Below are 21,906 nucleotides of genomic sequence, written 5' to 3'. Positions count from 1 at the left end.
CGATTGGTCAAATAGTCCAATATCCAGTCCGTAAAATGGTGGTCCAACCCAGTGATCTCCAGCTTGTCCCTCAACAGTGCTGGATGTATCGTATTGAAAGCACTGGAGAAATCAAAAAACATGATCCTCACAGTGCTCCCAGGCCTCTCCAAGTGGGACAGTGCTCGGTCTAGGAGGAAAATGACGGCGTCATCCACCCCGATGGCAGGCTGGTAAGCAAACTGGAGTGGGTCCAGTGATGGGCTCACCAGGGGGCGGAGATGACAGAGGACCAGACGCTCCAGGGTCTTCATGAGGTGGGACGTTAGTGCCACCGGCCTGTAGCCGTTTAGGTCCTTGGGATGCGGGGTCTTGGGCACGGGAACCAAGCAGGACGTTTTCCACAGCTGTGGAACCCTTCCCAGCTTCAGGCTCATGTTAAACATGTGTCCAACAATCCCACACAGCTGGTCTGCGCAGGATTTCAGGAGCCTGGAGCTGATGCCGTCTGGACCCGCAGCCTTCCTCGTCTTGATCCTCCGGAGCTGGTTTCTCACCTGGGACTCAGTGAGGGACAGGGTGGAGCAGGGGGACTGTGTGCTGGGGGGTGTGGGTGAGGGGGGTGGGTTGAAGAGGTGAACTGTAGGGGGTGGTTGTAACATGACCTGAGCAGTGGGGGGTGGCCGTGAGCTGATTGTTGTAGAGGGGGAGGGGGAGGAGCTGTGGTGGTGTTGGAGAGGGGCAGGGGCAGGGGGGCGTGGATGCCTGATCGAATCTATTGAAAAATTTGTTTAGGTTATCTGCCCACTTCTGGTCCCCAGTGACCTGGCGGTCGGGTCCTTTATGGCCTGAGATGGTCTTCAGGCCCCTCCACACCTCGCTGACGTTCTGCTGCAGCTGGTCCTCCATCCTCCTCCCGTACATGTTCTTCCCCTCTCTGATTTTCCTCCTCAGCTCCCTCTGGACAGCCTTCAGCTCGTCCTTGTTTCCAGACCTGAAGGCCCTTTTCTTCTCCTTAAGAAGGGCCTTAATGTCCGGGGTGATCCAGGGTTTGTTGTTGGGATAACACCGTACAGTCCTGGTGGGTACGGTGTTATCCACACAGAAGTTAATGTAGTCTGTGACGGTGTTTGTGAGACCCTCAATGTCCTCCTCGTGAGAATCACAGAATAAATCCCACTCTGTTCTGTGGAAACAGTCCTTCAAAGCGTCTTCAGCCTCGTCGGACCATCTCCTCACAGTGCGGGACACAGCTGGTTGCCTTTCCACAAGGGCTTGTAGACGGGCAGGAGATGAACCAGGTTGTGGTCCGCTCTTCCCAGGGGGGGGAGGGGTGATGATATGTATGCCTCCTTTGTGTTGGCATAGCACAGGTCCAGTATTTTACTGTCTCTGGTGAAACAAGTAACATACTGGGTGAAGGTGGGCAGAGTGGAGGACGGGGGGGCGTGATTAAAGTCTCCAGAGATGAGGATGAGGGCCTGTGGGTGCTGTGTCTGCAGCCTGCTCGTTAGGGAGAGGAGGACGTCGCAGGCTGCGTCCGCGTCGGCAGAGGGGGGGACATACGCAGCTACCACAATGGCGTGTGAGAACTCCCCAGCAGATAATACGGCCGCACGCCGAGCGCCAACAGTTCAATGTCCCGGCAGCAGTGCCGCTCCTTCACAGTGATGTGTCCAGGGTTACACCACTGATCATTCATGAACACTGCCAGCCCTCCTCCTTTCCTCTTCCCGCTCTCCCTCGTCCTGTCCGCCCGCACCAGATTGAACCCGTCCAGATGAACGGCCGTGTCTGGAATCGCCGCGCTCAGCCACGTCTCCGTGAACACCATGACGCTGCACTCGCGGAAGTCCCTCTGATGCCGGGTCACCGCCGCCAGCTCATCCATCTTGTTGGGGAGAGATCGCACGTTCCCCATGATGATGGACGGGAGGACAGGTCTGAATTTCCTCCTCCTGGCCCGGCGTGCAACTCCGGCACGTTTCCCCCGCTTCCTCCTCCTCAGCTCCCGGGGGATGTCGGGTTTCTCCTGGGGCAGCACCGCGTTGCTACGGAGCGCCAACAGCTGATCCCTACTGTAAACAATAGGGCCCTGGCTGCGTATGGGGTCCACAGACACGGTCGTGACCAATGTAAAAAACAGCATGAAGACCAGTGCAAGTACAACAAGCTTGGTCTCCATGGCACACTACTTAGTTACTTAAAAAAATTGAAAAAAAAGAGGTAAGAAAAAAAACAGTTAGAAAGAGGAAACAAGACCGGTGTGGGAGAGCTGCCGTAATCAGTCGCCACTAGTGCAGCGCCATCTACAAAAACAATATATATACAATATATATACATATATATCAGTAGAAGGTCTGGACTAACATAACAAGGATTAAACCATTCTGGCCTTTAAGGGGCAGCAAAGCATTCATATAAGGCTCATTTAAACATTAAATTACAACGGCATTTATTTCCTAAACATAATTATATAGTTTTAACAAGTTTGGTGGGCCGGACTACAAAGCCTATTGGGCCGTACACGGCCCGCGGGCCGGAGTTTGCCCTTTCTTGGTGTAGCAACAGTAGCTGTTTCAGCTGGAACCGATAAGACGTTTCATTGTGTCGACAGGAACGAATCAGAAGAGAGGCGAGGGGCAAGAGGACCCTCAGGGGGGGAAGATCACACCCAACTGTGGTGTAACGACACAGAACAGGACAGACGGACTTCATCACACCGACTGAACACAACAGTGTCAGGATGCTTTCAGAAGAGGACCAATGTGGTAGAAAGGTTCACACTGAAGGTATTTGGTGACATGGAGGTCAGAACGATGACCTGATCTCACAGCAGGTAGGAGACGAGACAGAGGGCAGCGTGCTGATTGGCTGACAGCCGTGGTTCAGCTCTGTGTAAGACGATCCATTACTCAATGTCAAAGCCAAGGTATCAGCTCCATTCGTGAGACACCCAGATGACGGGTCAGTTTGCATGAAACAGGGTGGGGGGAGCCCCGTTTCATGGAACACCCCTCATGGTGCAAAAACCAAAGGGATCAGAGCTGGTTTGTAGAGAAGATGAATCCACTGAGAGCCTTCAGACAGGTTCCTCTAATGCTGAGGAGCTCTCAGCAGAGCCTAAAGCCCCTCAGAGGTCCTGGGGTCATGACCCTCCAGGGGTCATGACCCTCCAGTTACACACACCTGTTCTTTAAATGTCCTGTAGACAGCTGAGGGACACTCCAGTCACACACACACACACACACACACACACACACACACACACACACACACACACACACACACACACACACACACACACACACACACACACACACACACACAAACACACACACGCACAATTTGTCAGGTCCTTCTGCTGGAGGAGCCTCGTCTACATCACCATCATCCCTGGAGTGTGTTTCAGTGTGTGTGTGTGTGTGTGTGTGTGTGTGTGTGTGTGTGTTTTACACCACAATGTGTTGTCAGCAGTAGATTCTAAACTCATTCCACAACTTTCTTTGACTTGTGTCTCCTGTCTGAATTCGGTTGATATCATCAGCACCTTAAAGGATATTTCTGCCTTAAACAACAAACAGATTCTATAAGTATTGATCAGTGTTCCGATCAAAGCGATGTGCTAACAGTAACACAGTAACACCGTTCTGCGTTTGCCTCCTCCAAAGCCTCCAGGATTTCCTCCAGGCTGTCAGGAGACGTGCCGTCACCAGAGGCCGGGCTTCACGCTACAAGCCTCAACAAATATTTGGTGATTTCTGTGGCCTTGAGGTTGACTGTGATATTCCACACTTTAACGTTTACTGGTCTGCCCAAAACACTTCACTTCAAGAATGAATGCGTCAGTAAAGCAGTTCCCAAAGTCACATGAAAATGTTGAAAAACCGCACAAACATGTTAAAACCAACACAGGAGGTGCTTTTGTGTAAAAAATAGAGAAATGATTTTAAAACCAATGCAGGCTGCGACTGAACTTCACTTGAGTGTTCATGACGGCTGATGCTGCGTCCAAACCAGGAGCTTAATGTCATCTAAACATCTCAAAACACAAACCACAAAGACAAAGACCTTCAGCGATGGAGAGATCAAGTAAAGACGTCATTCTGAGAGTAAATGTTCATGTTCTACACCGGCCATGAGACACAGGTAGCGTGTCACTAACATGTCCAAGGGGGCTTCCAAGATGGCAGGAGAACACACAGCTAAGTATTCTGGTGCTGTTCCATCCAGCAACCCGTTCAAATAAAACAATTTCCTCTCATGAAATAAATCATGAACGTAAAAATAGAGACACGTTAAACAACATGTGGATGTTCTGATGTGGATTTATACACACAAACGTCATTACTTCAGTAGACTCACCTTCTCTGTACTACATCCTGGAAGTGATGATACCTCCAGAAGACATGTGGGGATTTATTTTTGAGCATGATGTCGCTGCTGATCTGTGTGTGATGGATTAAATACTGCTGGGTCAGCAACGTCTGACAGAACACCAGGAGAGTGAAAATCCAAGTTTCAAGTGTGTGCTGGTATGGAGGAGGCTAACAGCTGTGTGTGTGTGTGTGTGTGTGTGTGTGTGTGTGTGTGTGTGTGTGTGTGTGTGTGTGTGTGTGTGTGTGTGTGTGTGTGTGTGTGTGTGTGTGTGTGTGTGTGTGAGGCGAACCTATCCATTTCAGTGCTCTGTGAAATAAGCCACAAACACACACAGTCCAGGGAAATTCATAGAAGCAGCTTTCAACAATAAATGCGAACCAGATTGAGTTCTAACGACACGTTCTGAACGGCTTAGAGTTTTAGAGTTTACTGGAAAATTCAACCAACACGCACTGAAGCAATTTAAACGTATTGCTACCAGTAAAAGCACTGGTATGAAACCAGCCCCAGGAAAGCAGCTCAGAACACAGTTAATGGGCTCCTCAGTTAATGTTGATGAACTGAAATTTTTTTTAATTATTTTTTGATTTTATTTTATTTTATTTTTCAGTTTCAAATGGTGCAGTAAGTTGGTCAAAAATGTTTAGTTTAAACAAGATTTTTTAATGTCAGGCAAACTCATGCACATGAAACGTTTCTGTTATAGACTAAAAAATAATGTTAATAAAATTGTTCTTTGATCAAATTCAACTATATTTCTTTTTTTTCCTTTTTAGTTTTCTTTGTTAATCAGGATACTATGTTATGCAGAGGTGTACTATTGACAATTATATAGACAATTGATATTATTAATAGTTGTGGCAGAGAGTGGGGGGGTTGTTTTCTTCTTGCTGGGGGGGCGGGGGGCCTAACAGATAATAATTGAGAAGCACTGGGTCACAGCACCATGTGACAGTCCAAACCAGGTGACCAGAAAGGACAGGATGGGAGACCAGATTAGAACCAGAAAAAAACAGTCGGTTTGTTGGTCCACTGGTTCTCATTGGAACCCAGCTATACAATAAAAACTCATCAACTGTTGTTCAGATTGAGGTCACAGACATTTGTCATCCTTACAGGTAACTATGACGATGAAAACGTTTCCACCGCTTTGAATATTAATTTCATTTGTAGAAAGGATGACATACTGAGAAAACTTACTGATTGTGTTTTTGGCCTCTATCATTTGCTTCCCCAGTGACCTGGCCTCAGCCGTCCTGTTCACAACAAAGAGAGTTAGTAGTCTATATTACCTGTCAGCAGGTCCTAAGTCTCTCACCTCTGTCTCAGTAGGTCCTTGTTGTCCTCAATGGTCACATGGTCCTCATGGTTCTTGATGAAGGCTTCAAAAGCTTCTTGCTCCCCAGCTGGTGGACCTGCAGTGAAACAAATAGATCAGGCACTCAGACATGTGGTTTCCTTCTAAATCACATCCAACCACTGTCCATAGAAGCCTACATGTAGTGTTACTGAAGCAGATCTAACTGTGGGAGGCTGTTTCAGATGTGAAGCAACATCCAAGCTCCATCTAGTAGACAGAACTTGGCTTTACTGCACTGGCTTTGATCTATGGTCAAACTAGTGCATAGCTTTGACCTACCATGGAAGGTCAAAGCTATGCCCTAGTCAGGTACTACATTCAGGTACCCTGACCTACCCTGAAAGTAGGTTATGGTAGGTCATAGGTTCTAGTTCAGTTTTGTGGCCTTATGGATGTGGAGTGAAGGAGAAGTTTTATTACGTTCTAAGGCTTTTATTTTTGATGAATGATTGAAAGTGACTTCAGATAATACAGGTACGAACACGTGACCCTGACTCGTGTCCCTGGTCCAATCACGTTACCCTGACTCGTGTCCCTGGTCCAATCACGTTACCCTGACTCGTGTCCCTGGTCCAATCACATTATCAATTCGTGTCCCTGGTCCAATCACGTTACCCTGACTTGTGTCCCTGGTCCAAACACGTTACCCTGACTCGTGTCCCTGGTCCAAACACATTACCCTGACTCTTGTCCCTGGTCCAAACACGTTACCCTGACTCGTGTCCCTGGTCCAAACACGTTACCCTGACTCGTGTCCCTGGTCCAAACACGTTACCCTGATTCGTGTCCCTGGTCCAAACACGTTACCCTAACTCGTGTCCCTGGTCCAAACACGTTACCCTGATTCGTGTCCCTGGTCCAAACACGTTACCCTGACTCGTGTCCCTGGTCCAAACACGTTACCCTGACTCGTGTCCCTGGTCCAAACACATTGCCCTGACTCGTGTCCCTGGTCCAATCACATTACCCTGACTCGTGTCCCTGGTCCAATCACATTACCCTGACTCGTGTCCCTGGTCCAAACACGTTACCCTAACTCGTGTCCCTGGTCCAAACACGTTACCCTGACTCGTGTCCCTGGTCCAAACACGTTACCCTGACTCGTGTCCCTGGTCCAAACACATTACCCTGACTCGTGTCCCTGGTCCAATCACATTACCCTGACTCGTGTCCCTGGTCCAAACACGTTACCCTAACTCGTGTCCCTGGTCCAATCACGTTACCCTGACTCGTGTCCCTGGTCCAAACACGTTACCCTAACTCGTGTCCCTGGTCCAAACACGTTACCCTGACTCGTGTCCCTGGTCCAAACACGTTACCCTGACTCGTGTCCCTGGTCCAATCACATTACCCTGACTCGTGTCCCTGGTCCAATCACGTTACCCTGACTCGTGTCCCTGGTCCAATCACATTATCAATTCGTGTCCCTGGTCCAATCAAGTTACACTGACTCGTGTCCCTGGTCCAATCATGTGACCCTGACTCGTATCCCTGGTCCAATCACGTTACCCTGACTCGTGTCCCTGGTCCAATCACGTGACCCTGACTCGTGTCCCTGGTCCAATCACGTTACCCTGACTCGTGTCCCTGGTCCAATCACGTGACCCTGACTCGTGTCCCTGGTCCAATCACGTGACCCTGACTCGTGTCTGAGCGTTTTGCACTTCAGCTCCTGGAGTGTTGAGAAGTAACTGTCTATCTAACCGATTTATAAAACTCTCACCTTTGCAATGCATTGTAAGAAGAAGGACTTTCATGACAAATGAGACCCAATCCCAGACAGACCCTGGACAAAAACTCATGTTAGAGTGATCACGGGACGTTCAGGAATGTTTGTTCTTTATTTTTGGAAACTCTTGATTGAAACCAGGAGCATCTCGTGTGCAGACAGTTTGCTGCAGGAACCAACCTCAACAAATCACTTGAATGTGGCTGGTTTGTGCTGTTTAAAATGACATTCCAGGAATAACTTGGAGTGATGTGACATCATATTATGTTCTACTAGCAGAATTTGAGGGATAATGAGATCACAGGAACCTCAGGCCAACTTTCCTAATACTTCTTTTCCGTGCTTTGAGAGCTGACAACCCACAGAGGTTTACAGCGGAGGAATGTGTCCCGACTACTGCTGCTGCTTCAACAAATTCACCAAATGTAACACCATTAAATAAAGAATAACCATGATTTTCCATCATTGTATAAGACACATGTCTGACATCACTTGTTAACCGTTAAGAAGTTGGTGGAAACACATTTCTGGTACATTCTGTGTTTTCTGTGGCCTCCTGCAGGGACAGTAGTATTTGACTCAATGAGGTGTCCTTATTATCTTAAACTCTTGTCTTGATCACAGACGCGTGTGGAGAACCTGGTAGAATCATTCACTCCTAATACAGCAAGTAATTAGTACACTAAGATCAAAACGTCCCTGTACGGAAACGTTTATTTAGAGTATCTGTGAGCTCAGTATCCAACATCTATTTGTGATGTAGGATAATTCATTTGGAATCTCACAGTCAAAAGAGTCCAGTTTATATATTAGAGCAGACATAGTAGGAATCCAGTTCACACAGAGCTGCTATTGTGTGCAGACGGTGGAAGGAAGCCGTCAGAGAGAAAGTCTGAATCTGTAATATTTACATTGTACTGTGTGCTGGCAGCGCTAGAACCCTGTACAGAAGAACACACTGTGGAAAGAGTGGAGCTGATTACGCTCCAGTCTGTCAGCAGGAACAGTTTCCATGGAAAGGTCATCATCATTACCTTTACAGTCAATTTTCAGGGGACAGAAATTACCCAGTGTGTAACCAGAGGCTGTTGGCAGCAGCAGCGCCCTCAGATTAAAGCTAAATTAAAACACACATAAACATCCAGTGACCTATTGAACATCAGGAAGTGATCACTGCAGCGCATTTGTTTTGAATTAGGACAGAACAAAGAACAATGATCTAATGTTCATATAGTTTGGTCACATGCTTCCAAATGGGTCACGGAAAATAGACAGTTCACATGTGAAACATATGATATACCTATAATGCAGAGTGTTATGTACAAAAGCTGTGTCTATTGTGTCTCTATGCATTAAGGAGTAAAACCCACTACAGCGTGAACGGGTACGTTAAAACATTCCTGAGACGGCTGAGCTTCAGGAAAGTCAGAAACACTGGAGCTACATAAAAGATTTTTCCCTCTGGGACAGCATCAAGTGTTCTCTGATGGGGAACAGCTGATGGACTGTTGGGTATTGGGAGCAAACTCAGCAGAAAGACTCACATTTACAATGAACTGTGAGAATAATAGCTGGACATTCCACAGCGGATACGTAACGACCGGCAAATGACCGCAGGATGTGGGGATTTAAAAGGATTAACAAACTTTTCAACAGAATTGATTATAATTTTTGCTGGCAGAGGTAATAACTTTTACTATAGTCGTTACCTCTGGAGTCATTACTTGAACACGCATGTTTGATTTCTGCTGCTTTCTTTGCCCCGGAGGTATCTCAAAGCCAGACGGGTGTTATTACAAGCGTTTGTAGTCTAGAAGTTCATCTAAAATCAAGGATGTGCAGACAATGGGTCAAAGCAGTCAGCCAATCAGATCCGGTACACATGTAAACCTAATCCATCAACAGTGGACCAGCGAGGAACTGGAGGAATAACAGATTACATGAGGACTGAATTAGGAAGATAGAGTAACAACATCCAGGTGAGACGAGACACAGGTAAGAACAATCAGACAAAAACCAAAACCAGAACAGAACAATCAGAAGAGGTGAAGTAGAAGGAAAGTAGAGACCGACAGTGAAAAGCAACATAGAAAAGGAAAGATAATGCTTTTAGAATAAAACAGGAACTAAAGTAAAATAGAGCAACATGATTGAAGATGGTGTTTAGACAGAAATCAGCCTCAACTCTAATTCCTGTGTGTGTTTGTCTGGTGTGTTGTAGTTCTGACACACACACACACACACACACACACACACACACACACACACACACACACACACACAGGCAGTGCGGGTTCACAGAGGAAAGCAGCAGCATCCAGATCAAAGGTCTAGACCGGAGAACAAGTTTGTACTGCGTCTGTGCTCCACGGACCGGTTTCATCTAAGACAATTACACTTTTCAAAATACAATATCTTTAAACTGATAATCAATAATAAAAAAAAGAAAAAGTCATACGTTCTGTGCTGCCTGGTATCTAATTAGGTACCGGGTCACGACCCGGTGATTGGGGACCGCTGCCTTATCACACCTCAAGTGTGGACCAACTCTCCCAGCGGTATGTGGGGTGCATGTTCATTGACCTTTACATCTGCGTGGTGAATGCTAGCAGTGAGATTTGGGCTCTGCTCTACTTTGTGTCCTGCTAAAGGAAACACACAACGAGGTAAAACGTCTGGAAGAACCAATGAAGACACTCAGTTTAATGCAATAATGTAAGAACAACCAGATCTACAAGAGTCAGGCATGTTTACTGTATGGAACATACTGTTGAGCTACACAGACTAATGGGATATAGAAATGAGGTATTCGACTACTGCTTTCCATTTGACTTGAATAAAGCATCTGAATGAACGGTCTGCACATCATCTCTAATGTTTACATGGCTCTTGGAGTCTGTTTAATGTGCCGCTAGAAGAATGTAAGGTTTATCAGCTCGTCATCACTAACAAATGAAAGGTTTATTTCACTGTACTGCCTGCTGACAGGACTACGCCGAGCCACTAGCGTAAACGCTGGAGGAAAAATGTGTTCATGCACACAATGAGTGTTTAGAAACAAGACAAAGAAGGGGCTTCTGGGATGTCAGCCTGTTGCTGTGAAGCTTCTAGAATTTGTCATGCCCCACAGGTAACCTCAGCTGCTGTGGAAATCAGCACATATTACATTCCCACTGAGGAAGAACCCTGTCCCTACCCATAATGCTTCACAAATCCAAGGTTTCCAGTCGGTCAGGAGAAGAACTGTTACATTTAATGGAACCAATACTGGGGAAGTTTGTCCCGTTGGTACGGTGTCTCGTCTCAGCCCCTTTGAGATGAGACACAAATTCTACTGAGTGGAAGTGACCAGTCAGCTGTACCTCGTAGCCAAGACACATTCATTTCCATAGAAACAAAGGAAGACATTATTAGAGCTTTCAGAGTCACAGGTGACCTGTGTGTAGAGCTTCTTAGGGTTAGGGTCAGGTTCAGGCTTAGGGTTAGGCTTAAAGTTAGGGTTAGGGTTAGGATTAAGGTTAGGTTTAGGGTTAGGGTTAGGGTTAAGGTCAGGTTTAGGGTTAGGGTTAAGGTTAGGTTTAGGGTTAGGGTTAGGGTTAAGGTTAGGTTTAGGGTTAGGGTTAGGGTTAAGGTTAGGTTTGGGGTTAGGGTTTCTAATTTGGGTTTGACCCAAATCAGAGACAACAATAACAAGAAACAAACATGAAGGAGGAACAGTTTCTAGATAGATAGATATATACTTTAATGATCCCAAGGGAAATTCAGGATTTGTTAAAAAAAATTATTTATTTATTTATTTATTTATTTTTTAGCATTTTTTAGCATTTTTTCTGAGCATTAAATTAACGGTTATGGGGCTAAGGTTATAACTTAACTTAGGTTATAAAGAGATAAACGTTTGTGAGCAGCAGAAACAAAAGAATGTAGTCCGAACTTTTTTGTTTGAAGTTTAGGAGAATTTCTCTGACACCGCGGTGATTCACAGACAGAAATAGAGCACCTGTCTGCCACTGTAGACAAAAACAGTGTCAGCACAATGAATATCTCAGCACACAACTGGTAAACGAATACCGAAAGGATGAGTCAGGGGTTAAATGGTGTACTGAGTTGACACCAGTAGAAACTCACTGACAACAAAATAATCTGGTTACCTGATCACAAAATATATTATTGTTATTATTATTATTGATAACAACAACAACAAAACCAATAATAATAATAATAATAATAATAATAATCATAATAATGACAAAATAACAATTATGATAGTTATGGTAATAATAATACGACTGAAAACGTATGTGCTCTCAAAAGTTCAAGGGTTTTTGTTTTGTTTTTTGTACTTTTTTTTAAAAATAATGTGAAACAATTTAATTTTGGAATTATATTTTGTTTGTTTTGTTTTGATATTTTGTTATTTTTTTCAGGTAAAAATGGTGACATATTAAGGGTGAATTGTAAATTAATCTTAAGGCAAATATCAGACTTTAAGATAGCACTTTTACAAATATGAACGTGTTCCGTGTTTCTGACAGTAAAATATTTTTTTCGTCCTGCATACCATGTGAAAATTGTTAGAATTACAACATTTTGGTGCTTCTCTTGATCATAACACAGTTTGACATAAATGTCTGAAAGTCCTCAAAAATTTGAAACTGCTTTATAAAGATTAAAGCTTTTAAAGGTACCTGTTTTCATGCACTGTGTCACTGGCCCTCTGTCCTGCGTTGGGGTCACGTTTGCGTCTGTCGACACTGGGGAGGGACTCTGGGAGGACGGGCTCTGACAGTCGGTGACTCTGACCAGCTGAGCAGCATTATCCTCCGCCCTTTTCTTCTCCTTCTTCAACATCTTGATTAGGATACCTGAAGTACCGTGTTAAAGACTGTCTGTACTTGGAACTGAATAGAAAAGAAAATGAATTCAAATACACATGCTTTGTAAACGGCTGTACTTCAGTATTGGGTTATATTGGGTCAAACTGTCATACAAGTTTGTCCCATAAATTAGCCCCAATGTGATAAAGTGTCTACCTGAGACTGAGAGTCTACCGGAGACTGAGTGTCTACCTGAGACTGAGTGTCTACCTGAGACTGAGAGTCTACCTGAGACTGACAGTCTACCTGAGACTGAGTGTCTACCTGAGACTGAGTGTCTACCTGAGACTGAGAGTCTACCTGAGACTGAGAGTCTACCTGAGACTGAGAGTCTACCTGAGACTGAGAGTCTACCTGAGACTGAGTGTCTACCTGAGACTGAGAGTCTACCTGAGACTGAGTGTCTACCTGAGACTGAGAGTCTACCTGAGACTGAGTGTCTACCTGAGACTGAGAGTCTATCTAAGACTGAGAGTCTACCTGAGACACTCAGTCTTAGGTAGACTCTTAGTCTCAGGTAGACGTCTAACACGATGCCTACCTGAGACTGAGTGTCTACCTGAGACACTCAGTCTTAGGTAGATTCTTAGTCTCAGGTAGACGACTGACACGATGCCTACCTAAGACTGAGTGTCTACCTGAGACTGAGTCTAAGGCTTGTTGCTCCTGATGGAGTCTGACAGGAGGGACTAAACTAATCTACATATCAAAAGTACTACAGGCCCCTTAGCAGCCTATAGTACAGTATTTTCCGCACTATAAGGCTCACCCTCAATAATTTGTTTGTTTTATAATTTATGTCATATATAAGGCTCACCGGATTATAAGGCGCACACAATAAAAATAAATAAAATGTATTTGATAAACTGCAGCGGCTGTAGTTGCGCAATCCGTCCACTAGATAGAACTGCGCTGCTCAGACAGTCATTATTGCATTCATGACTTCCTGACTACCTTTGAATGGCCCCTGTTGTTATGTCAATAAGACATTCTGAGCCTCATCAAGGAAACCTGATCACTTGATCACTTTGCCATCTTAGAAAGAAGTCAACACGCATATTAACAAACCTGACATTAAAACTGGTTAAATTCATTACGAGTGCAGTCAGTGCGAACAGAGCGGATTATTTCCTGATCTGAAGTTCAAAGCAGATATTTAAGCTCCGATGTTCGTCTTCGTTTATTAAAGATTGTTTCGATCGATCGGTAGTCCAGTCGGAGGTGAGGTGCAGCTATTTGCTGCTTTGTGTCCTCAACAATTTTTAACTAGTTTTTAATGTCAGGCTGATAATTTACTGTCAAACGTGACGCTGTTTTACTCCTAGAACTGACTTTAACGTCGGTGTCTCACCGCCGTGAATCTCACCACACGTCGCTGCAGACAGAATACACAAGCCTGAATGCGTCCCTCCGCCCCCCCAGAGCTATCAACTACGTTTGTAAATCAATGCAGCACACCTGACACCTTTGTCTAGCAGTGACTGCTCTTGGAATTTCAGAAAAGGCTGTAAATTCATCTTTGAGGGTCTTTATTCACCTTTAGTCCAGTTTCTCCGTGTGTTTCCACAGACTAATAGAATGGACCCTCACTAGATTCCAGATGACAGCACAATGGGGTTTTTAGACCAATTCAGTTTAAAGTGGGTTATTTCTGACGCCAAATAGTTAGAAATACTGAGATCAGTCAGTCAGTCAGACTTTATTAACAGAATTGTTGAAAGTTCCTCATGTTCTACTACGTAACCACCGGTGCTCCTACAGTCTGCTCTACCGTCTGAGAGCAGCTCACGCCCCTTGACTACCGTTGTTAGGGGGCGTGGGCCCGAGTGCCTTGTGAGGGTGCCCCCTGGTGGCGGAGTGCGGCATGACTGCCGGCCAGACTGCCAGCTTTTTTTCAGCGATCATGTTTTTAACCAATAATAAGATGAATATTAATCCATATACAAGACGCACCGGACTATAAGGCGCACTACGGGATTATGAGAACATTTTAGGCTTTTGGGTGCGCCTTATAGTGCGGAAAATACGGTAATAGTTCCAGGTGGATATAGTCTAGAGTCGAGTTGTGTTTGTTCTGTGTAGTGCAGAACAGCCTTTCCAGCGAGCCGGTATGGAAACTCTGGCCCTGCTTGCACTGTAGACCGGGCCCAGGTTGGATTTGACTTTTTTGTAGCTCATAAGGGACATGGCAGTGTGAACAGCACCAACCACATGCAAGTTGATCATCCAACTCCATTGTGCTAATTCTACAGTATATGTAGTCCTAAATCAAACACAGGTCGGTTTTTTGGCAATGCGACCTCAAGCTGAACCATCAGATCTGAATTTGTGTAACACTGAAGTTGTCTCCATCCATAACGTTCTACAATGCAGCATTGGAGCGCCACTGAACCGGCGTTCTCGCCACTGAAAAACACAGACATTGGCCTACCAGGTGACTCCCGTCTGTTGGACCCATGTTCTCAGGCAGTCGTCTCCAACCCCGGTGTGGATCTGTGCCGAACAGAACTACAGTCAAACCTCGGGTTTCGAACACTTCTGTTCTCGACCAAATCGGTTTTCAACCAGAAAATCAGAGAATTTTACGTCTCTGAACTCGACCAAAATTTGGCTCTCGACCAAACTGAAAGAAGCCCAGCGTACCTGAACGCGACTCACTCAGGAGCCGAGCGAACTCGAATGATGCTTCCTCCGTAGCACATTCGTGTTCAAAGTTCGATGGGATATCTTTTATTAAAATAAAACACAGCGTCTATTTCTACCCCTTTTTATTTATGGTAAACAGTATACAGTGCAGTTTATGGTGTAAAATAGTAAAAAAAAAACTTAGAAAAAGTTGCTTTTTAGACTTGGAATGGATTAAAATTATTTACATTAATTTTAATGGGAAAAATAGTTTAGGATTTCGAACAACTCGCTTTTCGAACAGCTTCTGGAACGGATTATGTTCGAAAACCGAGGGTTGACTGTGTATTAGCTTTAGTTCGTTTTAGAAGAATACTTTTTCTATCCCTTGGGGAAATTATTCTTACAATCCGGTATATATTTCACACATATACTGCGTGTGTGTGTTTGTGTGTGTTTGTGTGTGTGCACAGGCCCGTAGAACACGCACACACAGAGGGCCTGTAAACAGGCAGATAATAGCGTGGTGCACCCAATGAGCAACTTGTAAGGGGTCACATGACTACCTTCGTAAAGGGGCCTCTCCGGCCGCTAACACAGAAAACATGACAGCTGGAAATATTGGCATGATGTTGTGAAGAAGCTGTTAAAAAAGTTGATGCACATGGAATTCACATTTATTATTGTATTTACAAATAAGTATATACTGTTGTTTTTATCCTCCACACCTTAAAGGTCCTTGAAACTACTGTCTGACGTTCAATCGGTCCACGGAGGACAGAAGGTTTGGACCACTGATGTAGGGGAAACCCCACTTCCTTCATCTCCTTTGGGATACGGAATGTAAATGGGCATCATGAGATGACACATACCCACTCGTAATACACATTTGTTGTCAGCCAGTAAAGCACACTACCAACATCACTAACCTGCTAGTTTGAGCCAAGTGACATTGAGCATCCTGTAAAGCGAGCAGCACGCCTGTTGACCGAACGGTTAGCGACCCAATCAGCAGTGGACCTCCTTACCTCTGAAAATGTTGGAGCAGATTATTTATTCAGCATCATGTTTTTTTAATTGTCCACACTAAACGGATCAGAGCTTGTTTCATTGATGACACCTGTGTTTACACCACAATATCATCATCGTGTGCGTTGAACTACTGCAGCCACCTTCAGTGGCGGCACACGGTGCCGACTCTCAAACTGAGTGATGATTGCTGTACTTCCTGACATGAGGTGGTTTCATCTTCCACAGCGGCGCTAACAAAGAAGATAGAGGTAACAGAAGTGATTCTTTTTTAACCAGAACCACTGACAGAAGGAAAATTGTACTTGTGTGAATGAAAATCATATGTGAAAAATGTATTGTAGAGAAAAAAGTGTGATCAAGTCATTTTAGAGGCAGTTGCCAAGATTGCTTTTAAGATGTCAACAGACAGCAAGGAATCAAAGCTGGTGTCAGGTTCGCAGGAACAGGGGCAAAGGCTTAGTGGGATTTATTCTAAGAGCTCCCAAACCTATCTAAGTATAGATTTAATCTCCCTATACATTATAAACATGAATAAAACATTACAGTCTCATAAAATATTCATTCAGCTCCTGACCAGTGGGTCTGTTTTTCCACCATTAAAGAACGTGTGCTTGATGGCCTAATCACAACCCATAATTTAGAGGCAACACATGCGTCGGTTCTTCAAGCATCATGAGATTAGCAGACATCCAGTCGTGGCCAGACTGAAACTATGGTGGTCAGCAGACAATCTGGGACGTGAGAGAGAAAAGGCAATTATTTTGAATAATAAATGGAAATAGTTTGAGAGCTGGAGGCGTCCATTTACATTCCTGTCAGACAACACTGTCAGTGGGAACAATCACATACAGTTTCCAGTGACACCAACTATACAGTCAACTACCAACAGCTGCCAAACTCTCAGACAGAGTTCTAGATGACCCGTAGAGCCAAGTTTCACCAGGAAATATGAGTCTGTACTTCAGACTGGGTTTTGCCAGGTTTTTTTATTATTGGCATTTGATATCTTCACACACGCTGAACTCTAACGTACACTTCTGCTACATGATGAACAGTTCTCTTGGAGGTTACACATGAGGGCTGTGGGCTGTTGCACATTCTGTGCCCTCAGAATGTGGTCAAACAAAGCTCGTGATGTGAAGTTAATCTCTGCCTCCTTCTCATCTGTCTTGTCATTCCCTATTAAACCGTCCAATGAAGAGGACAAAACAGGAAATAAAGAAACGCTCTCAAAGTCACTGCAGCTGTAGAGGCAGAACGCCAGTTCAGTGCTGCCACAAACTGTTCCAATGTCCACGTACCGTACAGTATAAGTAATAGTTACAGTTAAAGGAAGACAGTTTATCCTCCTTTATGTTACAGTATTATGGGGAGGGTGGCATGTGTGTCAAAAGTAGAATATTTGTTTCAACAGACAGACTTTGAGTCTCTGATCAGGTGGATTGATAAGCTCTAATGTCCTGATAGAAAAACTCATACTGATCAATGGGATGAGCTGCTGAGGGTTTCAGAAACCTTTGCCAATCCTGTAGGCATTATGAGAGGTGGAGGATGGGGTGTGGTGTGTGGAACCCCCCCATGCAGACTTGAGCATCACTAATGTGTGCTCTATAGTGCTTAGGCTGGAAACTCATTTTCATATACTGGCCTCATCTGGAGCCACATTGTTCTTTGAAGACAGGGGCCACTGTGTTTATGTCACGTCAGACCCCCCAGCCACATCTCAGCACAGCGACAAGACATTACCTGACATGAGTGTAGAGTGACTACACTATACAGACAATAGTATAGCCACTCGTTGTTGCTGTCAAAATAAAATGACAGCAACAACGAGTTACTAGACTATAGACTGTATCTGCTGCTAAGCTGCTAACAAAGGTTTCATATATGGTTTCATATATGGTATACAGTATATAGGGTACATACATACATATATATATATATATACATATATATATATATATATATATATTTGTGTGATACAAGTTTATATATATATATATATATATATATATATATATATATATATATATATATATGTATAAACTTTAAAAAGTTTACAACAAAAGAGACTTCAACCAACAGGTCAAGGTGGATGACCCCCCCCCCCCAGAGTCTGGCTCCTGCCCGGAGTTTCTTCCTCAATGAGGGAGTCCCCCCCCCCCACCGTCGCTTCTGCTGCTCTGGAGGACATTGTTGGCTTTCTGTCTGTAAAGCGCTTCGAAATGTCTTCAGACGTGATTAAGCGCCATATAAATAAAAGTGGGTTGAGTTGATTGATTTACTTCTCCCTTGAAGATATGTGTTTATGGGTTGAATATAACATATTTACAGTTAAAATGAATATATTTTATTTCAACTATTTTTTTCAGTAAAGCTTTCTATTAGAAGTCCCTGTTATTTGTGATTAGCTAACTGTTCACACCTCCGGGGGGAGGAGGCTTGAACTCTTTTAGACCAGTAGACCAGCCAGTTTTCATGAAAGTTCCCAGTTCTGAAGACTGGTCATTTCTATGTGTTATTACAATATAAACACTGTCCAGTGACTGGGTCTGAACTAACAAAGGGGCTGTAGCTATCAGATGGCTGCAAGGTGTGAACAACTGAAGAAGAATCAGAGAGGCTTTCACTTTGCTGCGCTTCCTTCTCACCACTAGGTGGCACTAAACGTCATGTCCAGTGGTCCTTAAAGGGTGAGACTTTGACAGAAGAGCATGAATGTAACAACAGGGAAACTGGGAAAATCTTGTATCACACAAACAGGGTTTCCCTGCGTGGCTTCAGAGACCCCAGAAGGGACAAAGACTCCATAAAACATGAAGCTCTGGTTTGGTCAGACCTGTAGGGACGATGGTACTTAGACCCGTCTGATACGGGTCTGATACGGGTCTGATACGGGTCTGATACGGGTCTGATACGGGTCTGATACAGGTCTGATACAGGTCTGATATGGGTCTAATGCGGGTCTGATACGGGTCTAATGCGGGATCTTATACGGGATCTTATACGGGTCTGATACGGGTCTGATTCGGGTCTGATACGGGTCTGATACGGGTCTGATTCGGGTCTGATACGGGTCTGATACGGGTCTAATGCGGGTCTGATACAGGTCTGATACGGGTCTGCTGCGGGTCTAATGCGGGTCTAATGCGGGTCTAATACGGGTCTGATACGGGTCTGATACGGGTCTGATACGGGTCTGATACGGGTCTAATACGGGTCTGATACAGGTCTAATGTGGGTCTAATGCGGGTCTGATACGGGTCTGATATGGGTCTGATACGGGTCTGATACGGGTCTAATGCGGGTCTGATACGGGTCTAATGCGGGTCTGATGCGGGTCTGATACGGGTCTGATACGGGTCTGATACGGGTCTAATGTGGGTCTAATACGGGTCTGATACGGGTCTGATGCGGGTCTAATGCGGGTCTGATACGGGTCTGATACGGGTCTGATTCGGGTCTAAGACGGGTCTGATACAGGTCTAATGCGGGTCTGATACGGGTCTAATGCGGGTCTGATACGGGTCTAATGCGGGTCTGATACGGGTCTAATGCGGGTCTGATACGGGTCTAATGCGGGTCTGATACGGGTCTGATACGGGTCTGATACGGGTCTAATACGGGGCTGATATGGGTCTAATGCGGGTCTGATACGGGTCTGATACGGGTCTAATGCGGGTCTGATACGGGTCTAATGCGGGTCTGATACGGGTCTGATACGGGTCTAATGCGGGTCTGATACGGGTCTGATGCGGGTCTGATACAGGTCTGATACGGGTCTGATACGGGTCTAATGCGGGTCTGATACGGGTCTGATGCGGGTCTGATACAGGTCTGATACGGGTCTGATACGGGTCTGATTCGGGTCTGATACGGGTCTAATGCGGGTCTGATACGGGTCTAATGCGGGTCTGATACGGGTCTGATACGGGTCTGATACGGGTCTAATACGGGGCTGATATGGGTCTAATGCGGGTCTGATACGGGTCTGATACGGGTCTAATGCGGGTCTGATACGGGTCTAATGCGGGTCTGATACGGGTCTGATACGGGTCTAATGCGGGTCTGATACGGGTCTGATGCGGGTCTGATACAGGTCTGATACGGGTCTGATACGGGTCTAATGCGGGTCTGATACGGGTCTGATGCGGGTCTGATACAGGTCTGATACGGGTCTGATACGGGTCTAATGCGGGTCTGATACGGGTCTGATGCGGGTCTGATACAGGTCTGATACGGGTCTGATGCGGGTCTGATACGGGTCTAATGCGGGTCTGATACGGGTCTGATGCGGGTCTGATACGGGTCTGATGCAGGTCTGATACGGGTCTAATGCGGCAGAGTGAACGTGAACAGGAACACACCAACAGAACCTTTACTTTTACTGGGAACCTTCCTGTTAAACCCTGTGAACATGAAGGCTGTAGGACAGGAACCAGTAGATCCCAGGAATGGTTTTCAGAGGGGGGGTGGGGGTGGGGGTGAGACAGTCAGAATGCAGACATGGACACCACTGTAGTTAGTTAGCAGATACCAATTTAAGTGGTAGGTAAGACTGGGACTGATGTGACCCTGCAGGGTTGGCCCCCACAAACCCCTGCTGTGGCAGTGAGACCCTCTGAACACTCTTTCACTCTTTGTGCTCTGATAAAGTTCATCATGAAAAAACAACAGAGCGAACAGAGAGGAGTGTCTGAAAATGTTCTTTTAAACACAGAGAACCGGTTTGATGAATTACATGCATCATGTGAAAACCAGGGGCGACATTTTGAGAGGGAAAGTTTGCAAAGAGGACAGGATTTCACATTATGCATACTGGGTCCAAAAAATACTACCATGAAATATCTGCATGATAATACTGTATTTACTCTGGACGGCTGAGCTCTTTGTGGCTAAATAATCACGTTTCAGCCCTTCTCAGTAACGTGCTGTTTAATGACGAGCCGCTGCGAGAAGAGCTGAAGAAAGAATAATCCCATAAATCCATTAGAAATAACAGATACTGGGCCATAATGATGAAGAATGATAATTGTGATTAACTGCTGTCATAAAAACATGTCTGAACATATAGTACCGCTACATTAGTGTGTTTGAGGTCCTGGTCATGAATGACTATAATCACTTCATAATGTATGTGCAGTGTTCTGTACCAACGGCGGACACGTTGATGGGTTCACTTTGGTATCTCTTCCCTGCTTACCTCTGAGGTGGGATGGAACTACACATTTTAAGTTGAGTGAAAAAATCCTCGTTCTATATATTTATTATATTTCCCCACTTTCTACCTTTTTGTCAAATAAAATCTTCACATGGTCTGGAGTATCATCCACACACAAGGTATTTCTGTTGTCTGGGGACGAACCCGCTCTGTAGCCCCCCCCCCCCTTTACGTCACCTGACAACCGGTGGATTCGCCTGTGAGTCAGAGCCGAGGGCAAAGCTGTAGGAGCAACGCTTAGAACACTGCTCTGCTGCCTGAGAGTCAAACCCTCAGTGACCCCCCATGTCATACATGTACATGACATGGGGGGTCCACACATCACACCCCATCCCCCACCTCTGATTCGGATGCTCGTGTCTACATGGGGGGTCCAGGTTTAAAGGATACTGATCTCATTGTCGCGCTGACTCAGCATGGCCTTCAGTCTGACCCCCTCTGCCCCGTCTGGAGTCACGTCTTCTCTCACTGCTGCTGACCGCCGTCCGTCACGGCGCCCCGTTCCTCCTTGACCTCGCTGCCTGATGATCATAGCCTATAAGATGTCAGAAAACTGCTGGTGTCACAGAAAACGAGCGCGTCTCCATCTGGATTCAGAACTCATTTTCACGAGGTTGTGATCGTATTGCTGAGAACTGCTTTAAAAAGTTGAATTTAAATGTGAACTATTCACCCTAACCTCCTGGGTTAACAGCCTATGGCT

At 45.3% G+C, this 21,906-nt stretch overlaps 1 protein-coding gene across 1 annotated transcript in view; it reads right to left on the bottom strand.

The window, feature by feature from the left end:
• Nucleotides 1–21,906, bottom strand: part of kif6 (kinesin family member 6) — a 54,139-nt gene that overhangs the window by 8,799 nt on the left and 23,434 nt on the right. Inside the window, exons 12-15 of the mRNA XM_068338978.1 lie at nucleotides 21,594–21,738; nucleotides 12,137–12,313; nucleotides 5,678–5,774; nucleotides 5,560–5,615 (exon numbers count right to left, since the gene is read on the bottom strand). Of these exons, the coding sequence (XP_068195079.1) occupies nucleotides 5,560–5,615; nucleotides 5,678–5,774; nucleotides 12,137–12,313; nucleotides 21,594–21,738 (475 nt within the window). The remainder of the gene's footprint in view (nucleotides 1–5,559; nucleotides 5,616–5,677; nucleotides 5,775–12,136; nucleotides 12,314–21,593; nucleotides 21,739–21,906) is intronic.

This window comes from Antennarius striatus, chromosome 17, assembly GCF_040054535.1.
Source record: "Antennarius striatus isolate MH-2024 chromosome 17, ASM4005453v1, whole genome shotgun sequence".
Classification (NCBI taxonomy): Eukaryota; Metazoa; Chordata; class Actinopteri; order Lophiiformes; family Antennariidae; genus Antennarius; species Antennarius striatus.
The sequence above is the reverse complement of the archived record's forward strand: the minus strand, read 5'-3'. Positions and strand labels throughout refer to the sequence as shown.